The following is a 17,600-nucleotide window of genomic DNA, read 5'->3' as shown; positions in this document are numbered from 1 at the left end:
GATTTTTTTAGACGTTGGAGTGAGTGAGTCTATGGTACTATGCATATCACGGGTTGTTACTGTGCTACGGCTCTATATTCGAGTTTTCAAATCCTAACAGTCGATCCAAACCATTCATCTTGTTCTCCATATTAATATGTGTTTGGAGACCAAATTTTACATTTTTTGAAATTTTTTTACTATTTTTTTAGATATTTAGAAAATCACTTGATCTGAAAATTCTGGACCATCCAAAAACAGTGATTTTCAATAAATCTAAAAAAAATAGTAATAAATCCAAAAACAGTGATTTTTTTAGACGTTGGAGTGTATCTTTTCACCTAACTTTTTCATCATTTTTTCATACTCCTCTGTCTCAATTTTTTGATCAGTAAAGATAATTAAAGCCAATTTTAGGATAAAGGTATTAATAACATATAGTGTTGTGATTTCATAGTTTGTATGTCGTTTAAGGACAAAGCTCATATGTCAAAATATTTACCCTATATTAGTAAAGATGCTAAAAGATCATATAATAAATACTTAATTAAAAAGTGAAAAAGATATTAATTAACAAGGAGAAAGTTGAGTAAAAAAAATTAAAACAATACATGTATAAATAAAGATCATCCCAATTTTGGCAGCTGCTTGCAATTCAAAAAAATAATAATAATAATAAAGATCTAAGTCTTTAATTTCTAATTAAATAAAAAAATTATTCTTTTTTTTAGAATTAAGTCTTAGCTTAATTGGTTAAGAGTTAAGACATTATTTTCTTCCTGGAGGATTCATGTTTGAAATCCAACTTGAACTGTAAATTATAAAAAAGGTAAAGATTTTGACAGAGCAGTTTTCATTCATTCAGCGTACGGACAATAGAATTAAAACATCACTGTATATGATCCGTGAGGTACATGAATCAAAAACTGCTCTGTCAAAATGTTTACGAAAAAAATAATGATGCTGTAATATCTTATTTTTTAAATGGAGTTTCATATACTTATACAGCATATTGACTGCCAGCATATGAACATATTTCAAATATTCAATAACATACTTTTTTTTTTTAAAAAAAATTGTTAGGGATATGAAATTGATGATATGACATCTTTTATTTAATAAACCTATGATTATATTAGTATCTTACAGTATTTTATTATTTTTTAGTAATGTTTTTTAAAAAAGAAATTCTATCAAGAGTAATTTTCAAATTTATAATTTTTGTCAATTTTAATTTCAAAATACTATTATTTATTTAAATTAAAATATTTTCTTTTAAGAGTAATTAATTGTAAGATTTTGTTTTTCTTCTTTATGGTGCTTGCAAATTTAAAGAGATAACTCTCCGATCAAAGGGGCAGAATAAAAAAGATTTAAGCTGAAGGATTGAAACATAAAATACATAATATGTGACAATTGGGATCTGAATTCTAGTATTCACCATCACAAAGTGAAATTTTAATCATTAAGTTACATGCTTATATATATTTATGACATTTTATAAGGAGACTGAATCATATAAATAAATACTTATAAAATCAAATTTATTTAATTAAAAAAATTTAATTTATGAAGAAGAGAACAAACAAAGCATTACTCAAATGGGATTTTCTAAACTTATTTATTTTATTCCACTATTCCTACAATGCCAAATATATATATAAGTGGGAAACAAGAAACCTTCTATTATACTTTAACCAATATATATATATATATATATTGACTTTGATCTTGCTTGACGGATGTGTTAATTAAACATCATTATTCGTCACGTAGGAATATACTAAATATGCTAAATTGCTCTTGCAATGCATATTTTTTGTAAACCAATTATTAATTAGTTATGTAGCGCAAGGGTGAAAACGGTATGGATAATATTCGATCCGTATTTAAAAAATTTGATGCGAATATCCGATATCTAAATTTATGTGTAGGTATAGATACTTAATTATATGTTTATGTTTCAATTATTTGTATCTGAATAGTATATATATATATATCATATATTTTAATATATATTACAAAAAATTATGTTATTCACCGTTATAATTAAATAAATATAATGAATTTTAGTATTTTTTTTAATATTATTTTATATTATTTTAAAAAATATCCAATCTGATCTATATCCATCCGTTTCCGTATCCATACATGTATTTTATTCCACTATTCCTACAAGGCTAATAGGCTATACATGCACGCCAAATATAAGTGGGAAACAAGAAACCTTCTATTATATATATAGAGATGGGCTATGGTGCATTGCAATGCATAGGCCATGGTGTGCATTGGACCATAAATCACCGATTCAAAGTCCAAATGACCGATCCAAACCGTTCATCTTGTTCTCCATATTAATATGTGCTTGGAGACCAAATTTTACATTTTTTGGAATTTTTTTACTATTTATTAAGCCACTTTGAAAATCGCTGATCCAACGGTGACTGTTTGGAACAGTAAAATCAGAAGCCACCGTTGGATCAGCGATTTTCAAAGTGGCTTAATAAATAGTAAAAAAATTCCAAAAAATATAAAATTTGGTCTCCAAGCACATATTAATATGGAGAACAAGATGAACGGTTTGGATCAGTCATTTGGACTTTGAATCGGTGATTTATGGTCCAATGCACACCATGGCCTATGCATTGCAATGCACCATAGCCCATCTCTATATATATATATATATATATATATATACTTTAACCAATATATTGATTTTGATCTTGCTTGACGGATGTGTTAATTAAACATCATTATTTGTCACGTAGGAATATAATAAATATGCTAAATTGCTCTTGCAATGCATATCTTTTGTAAACCAATTATTAATTAATTAGTTATGTAGCGCAAGCCTTTTAACTAATAAATTATTACTAAATTTCATATCTTAATTACTACTCAGATATATATATGAAGAGTGCTATTTTGAGGAATTTACATCCTCTCTATTATTGAAAATGAAATCCTTTATAATTAGTGGATCTAGACTGTTTCTTTTAACTTGGCATGAATCTCAAAGTCTAATAATATTGCTCTCTCCGTTAGTCCGAATTCCAAACCGATTGAGATTTAATCTCAAACCGTAAAGTGAGAGAGATCCGTATCTGGAGGATATGAATCCTATTTTGAGAGCAAGAATTGTATTATTAAGTACTAATAAAGAAAATAAAGAAAGTAAAAAAAAATGCAATACATGATTAAAATGCATAGTAACCAGAAAATGAAAACAAATCTTCAGAGCATGAACTTTACAATGAAATTTATGATTTTATTGTGATGCAGAATTTAAATGCAAGTTTCCTTTATTTGAGTGCATGTTCAAATATGTAGGATAGAGTATAAAACAAATTATACCAAGAGAGAGATTGGTTAGTAATTCTTTAATTTTATAATCTTGACAATCTTGAAATTTTTTATTGAGTTTTGAATAAAATACTATTTTTGGTAATTATGCTAGATGTGATTTTCCAACCCATTTTATCTATTTATTCTTCACATTTGTATGTTACCATCTCATTATCTTTTTATCAATTTTTTTTTTAGGAAAAATACTTTTTTTTTCTTGCAACAAAAATATTTTATGTAAATTTAAAATTTGAAGGGTTTGCACTTATGATAAAGGACTACAATTAGCGACCCACCTTTACATATTAAAACTGGAAATAATTGATTTGTTTGATCTTAATTAAATATGTTAAAGTCAGCCGCCAAAAACCAATAATTGATTGGACAGTTTTTTAATTTTATTGATTTATTTACACATTATATCTATTAATAATATATAAAACGAATGTATATCATGTCAAGCATTTCAAGTTTCTAAAATTATATAGTCCAAATCCGGATTTTTATAATTCGGAGAAATAACTCTGGCATGCAATATGAATATATATAGAGAGAGTTGAGCTGTGGTAAGTTGCGAAGTAAGGATTTTGATTTACTTTATGTTCATATTTTTTATATTAAAATTTTAAAGAAATTATCCGAACCATTTAACATAATTTTTGTATTGAAATGTGCTAGAAGATCAAATTTTTAATTTTTAAAAAATTGTTTACTATTTTTTAAAAATATTTCAAAATCACTATTTTTTTTAGTCTAGAATCCATTCAATAACAACGAGTTTCTACCTATATAAAAAAATAGTAAAAAAAATTCTAAAAAAGTAAAAAATTTGGTCTCTAAGCACATTTCAATATGAAATATCATGTTGAGCAGTTCGGATCGACTATTTGGTCTTTCAAAACAGAGATATGAACGTAAAGTAAAATAAAATCCTTACTTCGTAGCTCATATTTTGTTAAAAAAGAGGTTCATCATAATCATTTAGAATAAAAAGCGGAGCGTACGAATTCTAAACCAAATTGGATGATTCTGAAATCCATACAATGCACAAATTATATAATCAAAACATCGTTATATATAATTTATGCGATACATGAAGCAAAAAGTGTTATATTAATATATTGGGTAAATTTTGTTGGAGGTTACTAAATTTTTTTATTTGTCTCTTTTTAGTCACTCAACTTTGTCATTTGTTTCAATCAAATCACTTTATACTTTTTCATTAGTATTTTAGATATAATATGCTCATTCTGTTAGTATTTTAGACGGAATATGCTCATTACATTAGCATTTTGGACGGAATGAGTATAAACCGTTAATATTTTGGACATAATGGAAATATTCCGTTAACATTTTGAACGAAAAAAATATAGAGTAACTTGATTGTGATAAATAACAAAATTTAGTGATAAAAAAGGACAAATCAAATTTTAAGTGCCTCACAATTTAGTGGTCTCCAGCGAAATTTACCCTAATACATTGATGATTGATCCATTTAGATATCATCCAAAAGAAATAGAGAAACTAATTAGAGTGAGTCTATGGTACTATGCATATTACGATTTGTTACCGTGCTACGGCTCTATATTCGAGTTTTCAAATCCTAACGGTCGATCCGAACCGTTCATCTTGTTCTCCATATTAATATGTATTTGGAGACCAAATTTTACATTTTTTGAAATTTGTTTACTATTTTTTTAGATTTATTGAATATCACTGTTTTTGGATGGTCCAGAATTTTCAGATCAAGTGATTTTTCTAAATATCTGAAAAAATAGTAAAAAATTTTCAAAAAATGTAAAATTTGGTCTCCAAACACATATTAATATGGAGAACAAGATGAACGGTTCGAATCGACCGTTAAGATTTGAAAACTCTAATATAGAGCCGTAGCACGATAACAACCCGTGATATGCATAGTACCATAGACTCACTCAACTAATTAAGCAATGTATTGGGGAAAAAATAATAAAGAAAAAGGAACATTGACTTTAGAGCCAACAAATTTGGGGATCTAATAATAAGGTGACAGCTTTGATCTTTCTCATAATTAATTAATTGAACACCTTAATTAATTTGTTAATAAATTTGTATGGATAGGAGGAAACTGGCCTACCTACTACGCCTTAATCAAAATTCAAAAGGAAGGTACATCTTTAATTCTATATAATTTAATTAATGAATTAGTGTTAGTGTACACCATGACTACAGAGTGATTGATCATACATGTCTATTAATTAGCACTTAATTTTTTTTCTATAGTATTACAATTAATTTGTTTTTTCTAAAAATAGCCGTAGGCCTAGTAATACTACACATATATACTATATATTTTTGATCTATTATATCCTAATTATTTTAATGAATCATGTAATAATTAAATGAAGTACACTGACAATCGTTATGATGATTTGTTTTATGTTTACCAAGATCTTCTATGGTAATTGTTACTTATTATTATTATTGTTAGAACATATGCATATTTTTTATGCTTTATCATTGTTGTCTCAATCAAAGATTTAAATAGCGTTTAATGCGTCATAGAGGAATGGATAAAAAACAACGCCATGCTCATATAGGGCCGCTATAATGCCGATAACGCCGTAGCTTTTATAATCTGAAAATGTTATAGTGCGCTATTTAGAACTTGGTCTCAATTGTTAAAAGTTTCTCATTTATACAAATTGCTCCATCTCTCAATTTTTTGTCTTCTTATTTTAGATGGTTTAGAAATAATTATTTTGTACCTATCTAAAAAAAAATAGTAAACTATTTAAAAAAATATATAAAATTTGATCTCTAAACACATTTTATTATGAAGAATATCATGTTAACCGGTACGAATCGACTGTTTGAATTTTAAAAATAAAGATAAAAAATGTGAGACATGACAAAACATGGAAAACATGAAGCGTTTTAACCCTCCTGATCATAAAAATAATATTGTTATAATTTATATTAATTAGTGAATATCTTCTGTAGAAAAAAAAAAACTATATAGTACTCAACATAAGTACCAACTACCAACTATCCTAAACAGTAATACATATATACAATTAATTCTCTAAACTTCTTGAGATTGGTATCTCTTATTTTGCCATTTAAAGTACTATTATCCCTTAAATTAATATAGGTGAATATGGATCCAGTGCAATACCTATACCTGATCCGCTGATCGAGTACAATTAGATATGAACCATCAGAGCAAATCATGAAATGTGTATTGTATTAATTATAGTTGAAAATCATGAAATACTAACCATCAGAGAAACGCACAATTAAAATTCTCACTGTTTAATTATCTCATAAAAAAATGTTTTCATGCACTGCATGTTCCTTTTATATTGGTAAATTTTTTAACAGAGAAGTTTTGACTTCATGCAGTATATAAACTATAGAATCAAAACAACAATATATATATGGTTTGTGCACTGCATGAAGTCAAAATTACACTGTTAATATCCTTAACCCTATATTTTGTATCAAAACCACAACAAACCTTTTCTAACCATATTAATTATTCTCTTAACTAATAGATAAGGTACATAAATATATACCACGTGCTAATCCGCAAAATGCTCTCATTACCAATTAACCCCCCCTAGATTATCGTTTTAGCCCCTATATATATATAATTCCATTTCTCAACAGTCCCACCAAACATCTCTCTCTCTCTCTCTCTCTCTCTCTCTCTCTCTCTCTCTCTCTCATAACTATACATAGACCCCTTCTCTCTCTGTCTCCAATCTTCATCCATTCAAACAACCCCTAAAAAAAAGAAAGGAAAAAAAAGAAGAGAAGAACATGGAGGAAACCATCTCAAACCATCAAAGCCGGCATCGACAGATCAGCTCAATACCGTTGCACCACACTTCTCGCTCCATATCAAAGCTAAAACCAAAGATACGTGTTGTCCACCTAATCGCACCGGAGATCATACAAACCGATGTCACGAACTTTCGTGATCTTGTGCAAAAGCTCACCGGCAAACCGACCATCAACAACAAGAAGAGATCCAAGAGTTCTGCAAACTCAAACCCTAAAATAAAGACGCACCAAGAACACGACATTGCGATCCATGACAAAGTCGTCAAAGAGGAGAAAATTAATGTGAAGTGTGAGGATCAATGGATGAATAATTATGAGGGGAGCTCAAGTGGAGGGTATTTGAGTTATTTAGAAGAAGAAGAAGGGGAAGTAGAAGGATTCTTTCAACCTTCATTTTTTGGTGATTTATCTTCATTATTTCATGTTAGTTCCTAGCAATTGTTCATTTTTTGAGGAGATTTCTATCTACTTAATTTGTACCATAACAAGAATATCTTGTTAATTAATTTGCCACCTCTTCAATGAATCAAGAACTAATTTGAAGTTTGGGTGGCTAATTAATTAATTAAGGGTAAAATTATGATATATAGTTTCATGGTGTTGCTGCCTGTAATTAATTAATCCTATTCTGGGTAATTTGGTTTAGTATTTAATTAGAAGGATTGGATTTGTAGATTATTTGGTTAGTTTTGTAGATGGATTTGTTTGATTATTTGATGTAATATTTTCTTTTCTTTTTAATTTTTATTTTTCTTGCAACTCTCTGAAAATGTTTTGTGTATATAGAATGTGATCAATTTATGAGCAATTAATAAATGTTTATACTGTAGGAAAATCTCATATATTATGTTGTTCTCCTTAATTTGCAATGTTTTGAAATAGCTTTTGCAAATTTTGTTATTCATATTTTTTTTTTTGTTTTCCCCTCAAATTAAATCATATAAATTTGCCTGAATTAATTAAAATCTACCAAATTTGTTATTTTTTTTTCTGTTATTTCATCAGTTTCTATTGTTTCATTCTTTGAGTTTATGCTTTATACTATCAATTACATGAACATGCATGGAAGTTCACTTTTTTTTTCAATGAATTTGGATCCATGTTTTCTCAATTTTGATGAGCTACAATTTCATGTTTTGTTTCTTTGATTAATTTTATACACACATGGGAAGCATATTTTTTTTGTTAAATATGTACTTAATTAAATGATAAGCATATTTTTGTTCTAGAGACTTAACAAAGCAACAAAAAATTTCATTAAAACGGTGAGATATTTTAAATTATTAAAAGGGCCTTTAATTAGAACCTCACTTTTCCTAGGCTCATCATCAGCACATGATATTATTTTTATAATAAAAATATCGTAGGTGGCACATATATATTTCTAAATTCTAACAACAGAGATTTTTGTAACTACATAAAATATTAATATTAATGAAGATTGCGTTTGGATCGGAAGAAAAGAGCTTGAAATAAAAATAAATAAATAGTTGAGAATGATTGATGGCAACAAGTTGATTTCTATTTTATTTAATTAAGACGTGTGATGGTAACCAACAATATTTAGAAACGAAAATTCAAAGTTGTCCGTACAATATTAAAATTTTAGATTAATATTTTAACTTTGAAAGTTTTATAATATTGTCTGCATATACAAAACCAAAGTTATTGCAAGTTTCATGAAGTACATATCATGTATCTTGTTTGTTCTTTTTTGTGCATGGGAGAAGGGGTCGATGACTAGTGATACAAGTTCATTATTTTTGTTCAAGTAATAAATCATATATATTATGTAATTAAACTGTACCCACACCTAGAATAAAAATAAAATTTATGATCAAATTGATAATTTAATAGTATAAAGTTTCGCTTAATTGGAGTATCAGATCTATCTAGAGCAGATAATGAACAATACTGACAAATGTTTTATCTAAGCTGAGGCTATCTATAAAGTTTGTGTTTGTAATAAACAATAGTTACACATTTGACCATCACAACCTATAGTATAGCGATTATCACATGGTAAAATATGTGGCTACAATATTATACTTAATCTAAGATTTTTAATGATATTGAAATATAAAATATATATAACATATAAATCAATTTAGTTCTCTCCAATCTCTCATTTTGAGTATTACATATATAGAGAGAGAGGGATGGACTACTAAACATTGCAATGTATTGGCTCTTTTGTGCATTATAATCTGAATTGTTGAATTCTTTTTAGGATTTGTACAGATCAGCGATGAGATTAATTTCCAATTTTCGGAACAGGACGTCTCCAGTCCCATTTTTTCTCCCCAATCCAACATTGACGATATTCTCTCTCTCAGAAAGAAAAGAAAAGAAAAAAAACCAAGTCCGAGCAAACCCCTCCGGCGACTCCTTGCCGGCCTTGTGCCGACCCTCCTCCGTCAAACATCTCGTGCACATCTCTCCATTTTGAGCCTGATCCTCAGCTTCGCCTCGCCTCGCCAACGTCCCAAATCTCCCTTCGTGGATCTTCAATCGCTCTTGCTTCTTGTCTTTCTCGCTTGTCGCTTTCCTCGTGCGATTTGACTTCTATTTTTTCTCGATACACCTCTTTTTTTCTCGTATATACTTTTTTGATTCAAAACCCTATTGTAAACCTTTTTAATATTAGTTGTTTTCTTAACGGTAAATAAAAAAGTACTTTTCACCAGTACTTAATCCTAAAATTTTCCAATAAATGATCAATATTTTGATAAAGGAGATTTATATATGAATGTAAAACAACAACAATAATAATTATGTGTTTCTTGCACACTTTCTATATGTTCTCTCACACATTTTTATATCAACATGATTTTCGTTGTGCATTCATTTCAAAATTATGAAATGAATGTGTATAACCTTTAGACTTGAGACATGTTAAAAATGTATTGACCTGAAACTCACACCAAGTGAATGATTGTTGAAAGAAAAATTATATGAATATGATAGAAATATTTGTAAAATTAATTGTGCCCCATTCTACATTTGTAAACTTTCAAAAAGGTGTAAATTCATGTTCAATTTTTTTGAATATTTTACATATAAAGGATTCAAGCATATGTGTCAACATCTCATTGGTGCAGTGCAGCGATTGTTAGCATGCATGCCTCTCATATATTGTTTAATTTAAAGTAATTTGGTATCAATATTAGATCTGAGGTAATTTCACCATTAAGAAATTCTTCATATATAGATTCGAACAAGATTAATACAAGCAAAATATGCTTTTACAAAACAACCCAATGATGAGTATATAACTAATACTATATATGCACTAAAAAAATGTAAATATAGAAAATGTAGATCCGAAACATTGCCCATGTACAAGACAAAGCAATTAAATATGTTATGCAAAAAAGGTATCTTACTTATAAAAAAAATATATTAAGCTTATAATTAAATTGTGGGGTCGAGCAATAGCAGCCACCCAACTTGCAACTACCAAATATTTATTTTAAGCCAGCTATCATAAATATTTGGAAAATTTTGCTAACAAAATAATTTTTAAATATTTGAAAGTTTTTGTTAGCAATCATGTTTAACGAAAAAGATAGCCATCAGCATATTTAATTTTTATAATCTGCATTATAAAATAATTTCAATTATAGAGAACTAACTTTTAATTAAGTGGTTAATTAAGATGTTCTTGTTTTGTATGAGAGGTCGCAAGTTCATCTAATTAGATGATTTATTGTGAATATTGAAATTGAGATATAACTAATTTCATTTTCAAATCTAAGAAAATCAATTATGATGGTATAAAATAATAAAACCACACGTCAATATTAATTAAAAATTGAAAATACTATATTTAAATGAGATGGGTTCGAATACCTCGTGTCTTTCATACTTTATCATAACTCATATTTTGTATTTTCATTTTCAAAGTCCAAATTGTCGATCCGAACCACTCAACATGATATCTACTAAAATATATTTGGGAATGATATAATTTTTGGAACTTTTTTATTATTTTTAAGATGGATACAAAATCATTATTTTTGAATGGTTAAAAAAAAATAATATTGTAACTATCATAAGAAATAGTAAAAAAAAATTCAAAAATTTCATTCTCAAGTATATTTCTGTATAAATATCGTGTTGAGCAGTTTGAATCGACAATTTAGACTTTAAAAATAAAAATATAAAGTCTAATGAGATATTGGACCCTCCTCCAAAAACATATTCAAAAGAAACACAATATAATATCAAGGCAATTTAACTAATTTAGCTTGAATAGTCGTCAAATGGATCTACTAAGAAAAGAAATAATTGTTCAATTAAGCATTTTTTAAAAAATAATTACAGGGAGAATTTGCTTAATATAATCAACTAACTTATCCTGTACCCAACGATTCTGGCAGCATCTATAAGTGCCAATTTATTTTAAATATTAAAAAAATCATTCTGTCAAGAATAAATTTTTTTTCATCAAATATAGCAAAAATCAAATCATTAATTCAGTTCAAGTGCGCGATGATCGAATTAATGGTTTTACCCATCCTTAATTCGTCACATCTTTACACGAATGATGACAATAAAAAAATAAAAAAAAAAAGATTTCATGCCCCTTTTCTTCTTCGATCCTTCTGCAATTTGTTCCAAAAGCGATAATTCAATCACTTTCTTTTCTACGCGATATGTGTTGTCAGTGATGTCTAACCTTACCGTGAACTGAATAATTAGTTCGGTTCTCTACCAATACTAAGAAAGAAAACCATCAATCTGTTAATCGATTTTTTTTTTATATTTCTAAAAGAAAAACTGGGGTGAATTCTTGGAGACGGTTAACAGTGCTATTAATTAAAAAAAAATCAATTTCTAATTTTCTTCTGCAAATAGAAGAGCTGTTTCCATTCAAGTGATTTTATTATTTTGTACATCAGTTTCCGAAGCATTTCTTGTCAACATTTAAATTATTTTGTACACGAAGTATGATTAAGACGTCACTATGATGACGTCAGCACGCAATTTGATACATAAAATATCATTTTTTTTGTGCAGAAAAATGAGAAAAATATTATTACTCAAATCGTTACGGCAACATTATTTAAAAAAAAAAGGGTTAATTTTTAAGCACTTATTAATTTTTCTTGAATCTGTCAGAAAACTTGAATTTATCTTAAATACTCCTTAAATTGATGTCAATCTTTCTATTTTGCTCACATTGTTAATTTCAGATCATTTATATATTTTTATTTCCTATTATACCTTTATGTTCCTTCTTTAAACTTTTTTTTGGTAATAATTTTGATCTTCTCTATCATAAATAAGAAATAGAAGATGTCTTCAAAGATGTAAAAAAATTATCTCCAAAATGAAAAGAAAAATAGACATACTGCTTTTAACATTTAGTTTCACACTGATAGTTTAAAAAATATATTCTCCATTGAAAAGTGAATAAGAAAAAAACCAATAATTAAGTTTCGTTTAAAAAAATGAATGATTCACAACTTTTAAATATAAAAGTTGAACTGTCCATTTTTTTTTATCGATTTATATATTTACTTCTTTAATTACAATGACCCCATTTAGCAATATTTTAATAATGATAATAAATAACACAAGAAAGCCAAGTCATAGTAAAACATCAAATAACATTGCTATTTGCCAAATTTTTATCTTTAAAGAAAAACAATCAATAATGGAAACACAAAAAAATTAATGCAACTTGCACATGTATTACAATTGCTTAATTCATTTTGATATTAATTATTTTTTTATCATTATTCTTTATTACATGTTTGTCATATTAAAAATTAGATTTGAATAACATACAAAAAATATTAATAAAACACACAGATTTTTTGTTTTGATATTTCCCATTAGAAGGGTTTTGCACTGGAAAAAATATTAAGTATTAGGTGCAGCAATTATACTCAAGAAAATAATTCTGTAATTTCATTAGTTTTCAATTTGCCTTAAGTATAATTGCTGCACCTAATATTAAGAAATCATACTAGTTCTCGTTTCAATTTGCCTGAAAAAATATATATTATATGTGTATGTTTTTTAATTTCAATCTTCCACATTAGAAGTGTTTTGCACTATTTCTGAAGAATTGAGTTGAAGTGAATGAGAAGGTAGTTGATTATCTCTGCTATATGGAAAAACAATGTTTTGAATTCCATGTATTTTATATATAATAAATTGTATAGTTGTTAAAAACTAAATAACATTAAAAGATAAATATAAATAGACCAACACAACATATTTATTCAATCATTATAATATAATTGTTCGTTTAAATATGTATAAACATGATATTTCAATGACTCCAAAATGCTTTCACTATGCTTTGACATAAACATTGCATGATATACTCACTAGATCATCGGGTTTTTTTTTTCTATAATAAAACATAAAATGGATTATTTTATAAACTTTAAAAATGCATTTAATTATCTTTTAAAGAAATCGGATTTGAGCTCAAGAAATATTTCAAACTATTATCTTGGAATAATTACATGGGAAGCTCTTGCACACCTGATAAAAAACATCCTCAATATAAACATTTTTATTACTTGTGCTTGATGTTTTCATAATGCAAATCTAGCTTTAATTTTATTTTTCAAATTATTTAATATTATTTAATTTACTTTTTAATATATGGTTGATGGATTTTAACAACTTGAGTTATAAATTAAGTAACAAACTCTAACCAACCAAAAATAGCTTCAGTCTCATGATTATTTGCTAATTACGAATTGATATTTTAATAATGATAATAAACAATACAAGGAAGCAAAGTTGCAATAAAACATCAATTGCTATATTTGCTAAATTTTTATCATCACCAAAAAAAAAAAAAATCCAAACACAAGATTAAAATGCAACTTATAGTGCAAAGCCATAGAATCAAAACTGCTCTTTAATAAGAGGTGATTGGGTTAGTGCACTGCACAAAGCCAAAACTGCTCTGTTAAAATCTTTACCCTGTTAAACCATTGTCAACGTCAACAATACTAGTAGACCCCTATCGGCGAGAGAAGAAAAAGAAAATTAAAAGGAGGAGAGAAAAAAGATGATTTTGATCGATAATCAACCCATCTCCTTTGCCAATTCATCATTGCAGTCTCAGGTTTGAACAAATTTTACTTGGTTTGAATCAATTTTTCAATTGAGAAGTTTATTTCAAAGAATCATGAATACAACAATACAAATGCCAAACTTTTTTTTTTTTCATTTCTCAATTTCATGCAGGAAAGGGAAATATTAGATGTATTATTAGAGAACCCAACACTGTTATCAGCCTCCAATCAGTTCAAATCTGAACAGGAGAGAACCATCTCTGACAGTGGACCCCACATGAAGAATGTCTATGTGTTCCAGAGAGAGTTCGCCACTGTCGACCCGGCACTAGTCCATGTAAGATTTTCCTCCCTTGAGAAAAGAAAAAAAAAATTGGGGTTAAATTGGTGAATTGTGAGTCTATAGTATATCATACTTCTAATTGGATGGTTTCCGAGGGCAAATTGGTCATTTCTCTACTTCTGACGCTTACACTGTGCCATTTAGTTATATGATAGTTTAAGCGTCAGAAGTAGAGAAATGATTCATTTGCCCTAAAAAACCGACCAATTAGAAGGCTAGCATTTTTTCTGAAACATGCTACTAGTTTAAAATAAAAGGTAAAATAGGTACTTTGTAAATTTAAAATGAGTTCTAAACATGAAAATGGATAAATTTTGTGAGTTTTTGAAGTTTAGAAGGGTAAATATGATATCTTGAATTTTAGAGGGGAAAATATGTAATTTCCAATTTTTTTAGGGTTGTACATGAAATTCCCTCTTGTTTATTATTATTATTATTTTTTCTTTTACAGACAGTTGGAACAGATGAAGCAACTACCTGTGTCGGCTTAGTAATTCGCAACAGAAACAATGGACTGTTAGTCATAAACCCTAAGCTTAGCATTTTATATATTTAAAAAAAAATGTAAATATGACAAAAACGAAAGACTTATGTTATGATGTTATTTTATTTATTGATTTAGAACAAGCGTAGGCCATATTGATTTTCCAAAAGTTGTCGATCAAGGACTCAATCAAATGGTACAATCAATTAATGATCCTGAAGCATTTTTAGATGTATGTCATTCTCTCTCTCTCTCTCTGAAACTGATATCTTTCTCTCTCCTCTTCTCTAATGTTTTTATTATTATATTTCAGGTTTACCTTGTTGGTAGTTTTGATGATTCTCCAAGTAAAGTATGATTCCATCCAGTTTATTAACCATTAAATTTGTTTTTTGAATTGAAATCCTTCAAATTGGTCTATTTTGCATGGATACCAGTATCTGTACTGGTACCAGTTTGTTTGTAAGTTAGTGATATAACACAAGGTTTAATTGCTGTAAACTTCTAAGAGGGTATAGTTGGAATACAAAGTACTAAGAAAGAAATATTTTTCTCTTTTTTATGCAGAAGGGGCATAGAAGGAAAACAAAAAGCGAAAATGGGTATTCTTATCCCTTATGCCACAAGATAATAACGGCACTTCAAAACAGACCTGAAAAGTTTCATCTACGTTTGTTGTTTGTTTTGGGGCATAATACCGAGACGGATTCAAATGGGCATGAACGTCCGATTTTTAGTGGTCTTTCGGTACGTTCAGTTGATTTCAGTACCAGTATTTACCAGTAAAAATGAATGGGGTCAATTGACCCCCATTCACTATACATGGTGCTGCCTCTGCTCTGACATGAAACCTTTTTTTTTTTTTTCATTTGTTGAAACCCTAAATGCATGGGTTATTTATAAATAGGACTGGTACTGTAAATATGATACAAGTTGTGCTTGTATCCATACCTTATTTTATTTTACTTCACCTTCTATATTGTACCAGTGTTGTGATATGACATGTAGGTGGAGACTAGAACAGGCCAGGTATTGCCAGCATGCTTTGAAAACGGTGCGAGGTCTCCAGATGAGATTGTCAGAAGGATACTTGTCGGTGCCTCTTCTGACGATTTGAACTTGAGAGGAAAGCTACTAGACATATATGATACAAGGCGTGACAATTTCACCATCCCTTGTGTCAAATGGTACAACATCTTATAGGATTATTTCATTAAATGACTAATCACCTTTGAAAACTTTTGAATTGAACATACCAAATTGTTTCATAGAATTCATACATATTTGGATAGAAGTTAAGGGACCAATTTGGTAGAATTTAATTGGTTGCTTTTCCTTCAGACTTGCAAATATTGAACTGTAATTTTTTTTTTTTTTTTTTTTTTTTGACTTTACAGGAAATTGTTTTGGAGTGAGTATGCATTTGCACAAAGCCAACTTTCGGATGAAGAATATCTCTTGCAAGGCTCTACATCTCCTTTCGCCGAGCCGCCTCACTTTGTAGAATGCCAAAGAAGGTTAGTAATCATGCATTTCTTAATTTTTTATTTGATGGTGATGATATTGTCATTGTAGTAAATTAAAATTTGATGATTTTTTATTGTTAGATATACTTTATTTCAGAGTGAGGCTATGGTACTATGCATAGCGCATACTAGTCCATTCTATGGATCTATATTATCAAATTTTAAATTTCAAATAGTCAATCCAAACGACACAACATTATCTCAAAATGAAAATTTACTTGGAGGCCAAATTTTATATTTTTGAGAATTTTTTTCTATTTTTTTAGGTAGGTTAAAAATCACTACTTTTTGATGGTCCATAATCTTTTAGATCAAGCAATTTTATACACATCTAACAAATAGTGAAAAAATTCTAAAAAATGTAAAAATTGACATCCAAGTACAGTTTCATACGGAAAGAGCTTATGTTATTCCTTTATTTGATATGGTAGGAAAGAGAGATACTTAATTGAGCATCCGGATTGGAGATATACGTTCCCTCGAGGAGAACCACGTGTCTTTCAAAGAAACAATGATGGAACATGGTTTAAATGTGACTAGTCACATTTTTTTTTTTTTTTGTTTCTCTTTATTTTGCTCATGTGTGCAAATACATGAGAAAAGTGAGAGAATATCATCTCCATCCTTCAGATTTGATTTGGAAATAGGTAGCAACTTATTTGGTGAACATTGCAACCTCTCTCTGCTTTGAATGTAAACTTGTTTGCTTTGCTTATTTTTTTTTATTTCTTCAACATGACTACTAACAACAGAATTCATGGTTTAATTTATATTACTAGTTGAATAAGGGGCATGCATGTTGAACTATTGTGATGACATGAACTCACAAAATCTCTGTTGAACTGAATATTGATTAAGACCCAACTTATTCTGACAATTCCACAAAACAATTTGCTTAATCCAGCCAAACCCAATTTCTTTTTCCTTTATCAGATCTGCATTGCATATCCTATTTTAATGAAACTGTAACGCACTAGCTGAAATGAAACATCTTCGAAACAGTAAACCTAGATTACATGAGAAAATTTCAGCACACTTGAGACTCA

At 28.4% G+C, this 17,600-nt stretch overlaps 1 protein-coding gene across 1 annotated transcript; it reads left to right on the top strand.

Annotated features, from left to right (window-relative positions):
- The first annotated feature begins 14,058 nt into the window (after positions 1–14,058).
- Positions 14,059–17,219, top strand: LOC144549461 (protein N-terminal asparagine amidohydrolase family protein). The gene is made up of 9 exons (XM_078298205.1): positions 14,059–14,251; positions 14,374–14,538; positions 14,996–15,060; positions 15,167–15,260; positions 15,342–15,380; positions 15,596–15,775; positions 16,037–16,215; positions 16,426–16,545; positions 16,986–17,219. Exons 1-9 carry the CDS (start codon positions 14,195–14,197, stop codon positions 17,092–17,094), a joined length of 1,008 nt encoding a protein of 335 aa, XP_078154331.1. The 5' UTR covers positions 14,059–14,194; the 3' UTR covers positions 17,095–17,219.
- The last annotated feature ends 381 nt before the right edge of the window (positions 17,220–17,600 follow it).

Source organism: Carex rostrata, chromosome 35 (genome assembly GCF_964058835.1).
Source record: "Carex rostrata chromosome 35, lpCarRost1.2, whole genome shotgun sequence".
Lineage (NCBI taxonomy): Eukaryota > Viridiplantae > Streptophyta > Magnoliopsida > Poales > Cyperaceae > Carex > Carex rostrata.
This window is presented reverse-complemented; position numbering and strand designations above follow the sequence as displayed.